This window comes from Arachis hypogaea, chromosome 7, assembly GCF_003086295.3.
Source record: "Arachis hypogaea cultivar Tifrunner chromosome 7, arahy.Tifrunner.gnm2.J5K5, whole genome shotgun sequence".
NCBI lineage: Eukaryota > Viridiplantae > Streptophyta > Magnoliopsida > Fabales > Fabaceae > Arachis > Arachis hypogaea.
In genome coordinates this window covers 34,228,802-34,236,343 of record NC_092042.1, presented here as the reverse complement: position 1 = coordinate 34,236,343, position 7,542 = coordinate 34,228,802, and the positions used below count along the sequence as shown (strand labels likewise).

General features: G+C 30.8%; 2 protein-coding genes across 2 annotated transcripts; one reads left to right on the top strand and one right to left on the bottom strand.

Moving 5' to 3' along the window:
- The first annotated feature begins 665 nt into the window (after nucleotides 1-665).
- On the top strand, nucleotides 666-1,599 carry LOC112702924 (SKP1-like protein 13). The gene has a single exon (XM_025754161.3). The coding sequence runs from the start codon at nucleotides 853-855 to the stop codon at nucleotides 1,351-1,353; it is 501 nt and encodes a 166-aa protein (XP_025609946.1). The 5' UTR covers nucleotides 666-852; the 3' UTR covers nucleotides 1,354-1,599.
- Nucleotides 1,600-1,939: 340 nt separating this feature from the next.
- LOC112702923 (nuclear transcription factor Y subunit C-2) lies at nucleotides 1,940-5,072 on the bottom strand. Its single transcript, XM_025754159.3, has 2 exons — nucleotides 4,801-5,072; nucleotides 1,940-3,155 (listed from the first exon to the last, which is right to left on the bottom strand). The coding sequence occupies exon 2, from the start codon at nucleotides 3,118-3,120 to the stop codon at nucleotides 2,314-2,316; it is 807 nt and encodes a 268-aa protein (XP_025609944.1). The 5' UTR covers nucleotides 3,121-3,155; nucleotides 4,801-5,072; the 3' UTR covers nucleotides 1,940-2,313.
- Between the last annotated feature and the right edge of the window lie 2,470 nt (nucleotides 5,073-7,542).

Sequence of the window (7,542 nt, the reverse complement as noted above, 5' to 3'; positions counted from 1 at the left end):
TAGATTTAATTATTTAATGAGTACAATAAATATTATTATGATGCATTATTTACAAAAGTTTCAAATAGTAATAAGACATCTGCCCTCATAACATTATATTTGGAATTGTCTCTGATTTTATTTATTATTAATATCAAATTTAATGACAAGACTAAATTAAATTTGTTTACAATTTTTTAAGACAAAAATAAAATATTAAAAATTAAATTAAAATTTAATTTAAATAATATTTTAATTTCGTTAGTACTTTTAATTGACTTATAATCCGTGGTTATAAAAAGAATTAATTTATTTAAAATAAAAGTAATATAATTTACTTAGATATGATTAAAAAATGATTGAATATTATGTATAGTTAAAAATTGATATTATTGAACGATAAAATTAAAATTTATTTTTATATATTGTTTTTGTTCTTTAACGTTTTGGTCTTATTTAAGTTTCTAACATTTTAAAATCGTTTTAGTGTTGTTCATTGTCAATTATGTTAACAAATTTCTAATGGTAGAACAATATTAAGTCAATTTTAAAATAATAGAGATTTAAATAAGATGATTAAAACTTTAGGAACAACTTTAAAATTTATCACAAATATTAGAAATAAAAATAATACTTTACTCCTTAGGTTATTAATAAAAAGACGTCAACGCCCAGTCCCATTTATTCATTCGTTCTCCCTTACTCGTCCTTTCTTATTCTTTCCGCTGTGGCCCGTCCATTCTTTCCCTATAAAAGCAAACCATCTCCCGAGGGGCCGAGTCCCATTCATTCGTTCCGCTCGCTTTCTCTTTCTTTCTTGGTTGCTATCTATCTTTCTTTCCTTCCTTCTGTTTTCTTTAGCTCTCTGCAACAATGTCTGGAATATCAGACACCGAGAGGATGATAACCCTAAAGACCGTCGAAGGCACCCTCTTCGACGTAAAATCCTCGATAGCGAAGGATATCAAGACGGTCCAAGCCTTCATTGACGATTCCGACGACGACGTCACCAGCCCCATCCCACTCCCCAACGTCTTCACCCGCGAGCTCTCAAGAATCCTCGACTACCTCAACAACCACCACCGCTTCCGCTCCGATATCGAAAAAGCCGACGAGGAAATGGCGCGCTACGACGCCGAGTTCGCGAAATCGATGAGCCACGAGGAACTCAAGGCTCTGATCCTCGCCGCTAACTACCTCAACGTGAAGGATCTCCTCGAATTTCTCAACCAAACCGTTGCGGATGTCATCCAGAACAAGAGCGTTGAGTTCGTGAGGAATTTCTTCGGGATCGAGAATGATTACACTCCCGAGGAAGAAGAGAAGTTACGCAACGAAAACGAGTGGGCCTTCAACGGTGTTGAGCAAGATTGAGATTTTCGATCATTGTCTGATTCGGTCAATTCGTTGATCGATTGAACATGTGTTTTGTGGAATTGGATAACAGGATTTATTCATTATTCATGGCTTTAAATGCCTTTAGATTCTTCAATTTTAGGTACTTGTTCATTTTTCGTTGTTATTAGAAGGTTAAATCTGATGTGATAATATCGGATATAGTCAGTAGTCGTTGTGCATGCAAGAAGAATGATGCAATAAATAAATTTGTAGTTTGTTCAATTATTCATGAATGGGATTTGTCTGCTACAACATATATCTTATTGTTATTGTTCAATTAAGAACTATGATTTAGATTTGATGATTTAGATTTTGATTTTAGAATTATTTAGGAGCGAAGTATATTTTCTGTCTTAAACATAGTTCTTATTTTAACTGAGTGAAAATAAAACAAACTGAATATAACTGTCTTCTTATCATTTTAATGGGTCCCCATTTTAACTTTCTTAAAATCTAACCCCATAAAAAGCAGTAAAATCACCAAAGAAATCTTATTAAAGTTTTCAAGAGAGGATCTGAGTTTATTTTAGATCTCAAGTCTCAGCAATATCAAATACACAGGTGAACCAAAAAATTATTATAATGGAATAGGCCAATAGAGTACCGAATTCAACCTTGCCATTCGCAACATAAGAATAAGAACCTGTTTAACAATTTCAAACTTCATAAGTAGCTAAGCTTTATGCGAAACTGCAAACTAATATAACTACCAGAAGACAATACATGAAAGTAAACACAGCAATAGAGATAACTCAAAGTATGAGCTCATACAACCACAGATACGTGCAAGAACCTCAAACAATCAATCTTTGGCAATTTTTCAATGCATTGAAAACTAAACTAAGGCTTACCAAGGGGCATTCAGTTAATTTGCTAATAACAAAACATGCATCCTACTTTCCAACCTAATTGAATTGCCCATAGTCATATCGATGTTCAAGAGTCTGTTTGTTCCTGTTGGGGTGGCTGCTGTTGCGAGGGCGCCTGCGGCCATGGCATGAAAGCCATCGGAGCTCGAGGCTGCTGTGTGGAATACAGTGCTGCTTGATCAACTGGCTTTCCCATTATCATCCCTGGAGGCCCTACAGGGTGCTGCGGAGAGACATAATAATATGGCATATCAGCCGGAGAACCCACTATTGGAATAGTAGCCTTTGCTATTCCGAGTCCCTCCTCTTTCAACTCATCTCTTGGAATGATATCAACCAAGAAATCAAAAACATCATTTCTCGAAATAGCAGCTGCTATATCATTCTTTTGCAGAGTTCTCCTCTTGTTCTCTTCGGTGTGGATCCAAGATCGCAAAGTCAACTCCAGGATGAACATTTCACATGCTTTTGCAAATATTACTGGAGCTTCTGCTGAAATCATCCGGACATCTTCATCGGCTTTCATGATCTTTTTAATGCGAGCAAGGGGGAGGATGTGGTTCTTAAAGTCAATTGTTTGCTCAATTTCTTGCATTTGGTTTGCCCAGAACAGTTGAAGCTGCTGCTGCTGTTGCTGCTGTTGCTGGTGATGGAAGTGTTGCGCTTGCTGGTATGCAAGCTGGTGCGGGGAATTGGAAAAAGCGGTTGGAGACTGCGTCGGTGAAGGCACAACTACAGCAGGTGTACCAGATGCCATCATAGGAGCAGTCGGGTAGTGAGAAGAATAAGCCATTTGGCTAGCACTTGCTGCAACACCTATCACATGCTGTTGTTGTTGTTGCTGCTGCTGCTGAGTCTGCTCAGATTTATCCATGACTAGTTACTTTTAACTATCCTCTCCTTACAGTTCTACCATAAGAAAAAGACACAAAGCGTCAAATTATTATTATTATATACTGTCCCAAATTTCCAAGTTTCTGAAATTTTCAAAAAATGCCAAAGAACTTTTATCAAAACAATGCATTAATACAGAAAAAATAAATGTCATCTAGCATGAGATCTATGAGAATTCAATATTTGTCTATTTTCCCCATCTCATACCCCCTTTATTATCACCTTATTAACTACAATAACATTAGGAGAAAACAGCACCTCAGTTAAAAATTGGAATTTGTTTATCAAAATGAAAACAAATCATTTAACTAGTAGTTTGTAATATGAAGTATACCGTATCTAAGAAACAGGATCACCATAATTCATCACTTCTGGAGTCATCTTAAATCAGAAACCATATAAACAAGATTACCATGCAGATTTCAGGGGAAAAAATGTCAAAGACTATATACTTAACAAGTTTCTTCATTACTGTGTTTTAAACTAGATACCATCCATAATTACTTGAACAACATAGGTTAAAATAATGTCTTCCATTCCAATTTAGTCATGAAGGGATCCAAATTTGAAATAAACAAAACATACTAACATAGTATTAAGGACACTTCTATTAAATGATTTAAACAAAACTAAACATTGATGTCCCCCAAAAACATGAAAACAAAATAGTAATGTTAGAGAAACAATAATCTAAAGTTACCTTATTTAACTTGACCTTTATAATTTCATGTATTTAACATTTAAAAATACATACTTATTACATATAATATTATGCATTTATTTCAGAGGTAATTAATGAATGTAAAATGAGGCAACTTTGGGCTGGTTTTTATTGTCTCCCAAACATTTTTGAAAGAAAATTTTAATTGCATTTAACAGAACATAGGTTGAAAGTAAGGAAGATAAGAAAGGCAAATCGTCATTAGTCAGTATATCATACTCAGGTTCCTCACAGTGCACGTTTTTGTTGAAGACATAGACAACTTGTATAGAGAAGCATAATAGAAGATAAGACATCATAAATACTGCATGCAGGGGGTGAAAATTTTGCTTATAACAGTTTATTGTGCATGTCGATTTTTTTTCAACTCTCTTCTATTTCAGCAAATTGGAACTTCTTTATCATATTGGATTCGAACAAAATAACACAGAAAATGGAGCATTTTAGAATTTAATCTCATTTTCTTCACAGTTCTCTTAAGGCAAACAAATTTCTAATAAGTTTTGTCCTCAGGGTACTAATTATCACATTCTTTAACACACAAATTCCATGCAAGTGAAATGAAAACGTTTCAAACAAAATTCACACACCAGCTGCGATTTTTCGCTTTCTGGGGAAAAAATCGAAGATAAAAACCCATGAACCATCGCTTTACTCTGCTCCAAAGACCCCAAAAGGTTCGTTACATATAAGCAACAAGCACATTCAAAAGAAGCACAAAGACTCTTTTTAGTCCCCACGCAGCAGCATAACTAACATAAGAACAAAAAAAGAAAAGCTTTGGCACTGCTGATTCCAGCTCATCTTTCATTTTCTCAGCGTTCCCATGTAGCCAAACACTTGGAGCAAAGTTGAAAAATACTACTTCACGAACCGGAAAATAAAAGTAGAGGGGGGAGAGAGAGAGAGTAAAGAGGAAGAGCTGTTTGAGAAAGTTACCAACTCATGGAAATTGAGCTCGAGTTTTTGGCGGAGGGAGGATCGTCTACGGCGGAGAAACCCTAGAAGAGAGAAAACCAGGGTAAAGTCAGAAAGAGAGAACAGGAAAAAGTGGGAAGGGGAGATACAGTGAAGTGAGAAGTGAAGAGTAGAGAATGCGTTTGAAATTGAGATTGAAATGAAGAGAAAGAGAGAGAAGAGGGGTCTTCTGTCTCTGGGAGCATCTGCCGATCGACACGTGGCGGTAACTGAGAGTTCTGACATGTCTGTATGCATTGGGATGTCCATGTGTCATATATTTAGTGGTAGCTGCTACATTAGTATAAACGAAAGCGACGTATCGTCGGAGATGACAGCGCATGCGGGGCTGCGAACAAGTAAGCTAATTATTAAGAGATAAATAGTAAACAAAAATGAAAAATGTGTTTTCTTTGTTTATTGTTTGATTTTATTTTTGATAAAACAAAAAAGATAAGTGAAAATATGTTTAGTTAGTTTTTTTGAAAAAGTTGAATTTTTAAAAGGGGTTTGCTTTGGTAAAATAATTAATTTATACATACTAGTATGATAAAAAAATTATACAAGTAAAAAGTTGCATATAGATTATATTTTCCCAGTCAAAATTTATTTTAAAAATATTATATCAATATCTATACTAAAATACTCTTATACATAATTATAAAAAAATAAATATATCCTTATAATTTTTTTTGCTGAAAAACTAAATAATCCCTCTTTATTATTGTAACCAAATAGCTTATCAAATAAAAAAAAAAAACAAATAATCTTAATTTAAAAATCTCAAAAATTAAAAAAATTAAAATCAAAGAAACTAAAAACAAATTCTCAATTATTTATTTGAAAAATAAATTCCAATTGCACATATGAAAATAAAAATCTATTATCTATTACATATTATTAATTTTACAACTAAAATATGACACATATCATTCTGTTATTGTAATTGAAATAAAATATTTTTTTTTAAATTAAAGAGTTCTTTCTTTATCTTTCTCTATTTTTCTATTTCTCTCATTTTTTACTCACTCTATCTCTCTTATATATTATTATTAATGACTAATTATAAATTTAACAATCAAAATATATAACATGGCATTTTCTAATTGTATTCAAATTAAATTAAAATTAAAATTAAAGTATAGCTATATTATATATTATATTTATATATTACTAACTAATTTAATAACTAAAATGTGTCACATGACATTCTATTATTAAAATTTAGAGAATATATTTTCCTCCAAAATGAGTAAATCTCCTTCTTACATTCTCTTATCTACCTCTCTCTTTTTTTCTATTGCTCTCTATCTTTCCCACTCTATATATAGTTTGTAATTTATATTTATATTAGTAATTTGACAAATCAAAATGTGTCACCAGATATTTTTCATTATAATTAAAATAATTTTTTTCCTTAACTTCCAAATTAACAAACTCCATATTTCATTCTTCTTCTTTATCTTTCTCTCTCTTTTCTCTCATTCTTTATTTTTTTCTACCTTTCTATTCTATAAAAAATAAAATTAACAATATAATATAATTTAAATAAAAAATATTATTATATGCATATTTTTTATTTAGTTTTAAATTTTTCCTACTTATCTTTCTAACCTATATTTTTACTTTTTTTTCCTTCAAATATTTATTACATATAATTTAGAAAAAATACTAATATTGTGATTAAAAATTAAAATTAAGATTCACTTGTTAAAAAAAAATAAATTTGAGTTAATTTTATAATTATTAATATAAATATTTTTTATGCTAATATCTAATTATATTTTTTTATATATAAAAAATATTACTTTTAAATAGCAAGCATAAAAATTAATTATGTTTATTTATACAACAGACTTAACACCTAATCAAATATAAAAGTATACACATTAAAACCTTTCAAGTTTTAGACATCGAATGTTAAAATTAATTATTAATAAAAAATTAAGCTCTTTTGTATAAAAATAATAACTAAAAAACCTATTATTTATTTATTTTTATCTACAGAGACCCTGGTCTTCTTAGATGACGGAAATTTTTGTTCCTTACAACCTTTTTGTAAAAGTAGTTTAATGATATAAATTTTTTGTGCCATAATCTATAAAATCAGGATCAACATAATTTTAAAAGATTTATATTCTTGTAATGTTATTATAGATAAAAATACTAGTTTTTAATTATTCATTCCCTTGTAATAGTCTATCGTTAGCCCTACTATAGCAATAGAGTTCATTGATTTTGAATTTAACTTTTCCATTCTGATCCTATAACACCCTAATTAATGAATCTGTTATGCTATAGTCTGATGGAGAAAAATCGTCAATTTGAAATTTTTACAAAAATAATCAATGTCGTAAGTAGTCTAAATTGATAATTGACCCCAAGTCAAAGTTTAGAAGAATGTCAGAACAATCAATAATTGGGAGTGGAATCCCGAGTCATTTTTCCTAAGAATTGTCATAAGATGCACATCACTAATTAGAAATTTTTGGAAATTTTTAAGTTGAGTGCGAAAAAATAAGTAACCAAAATTTAAAGACAATGAACAACTAACAACTAAATTAAAGCAACTAAAGTTATCAATCAACAATGAATTAACTAGCAAGCATGCAATAAAAGATAACAACAACTAAAAGCATATATGGTTAAGAGATATGAAATTGAAGTGAGAGAACTAGGAAATCAAAACTAACAAAGATGATTAAGAATCAATCAATATAAAAA

Bases quoted from the DNA above. Each gene is read 5' to 3' on its own strand.
- LOC112702923 (XM_025754159.3), bottom strand. From the start codon at position 3,120: ATGGATAAATCTGAGCAGACTCAGCAGCAGCAGCAACAACAACAACAG.
- LOC112702924 (XM_025754161.3), top strand. From the start codon at position 853: ATGTCTGGAATATCAGACACCGAGAGGATGATAACCCTAAAGACCGTC.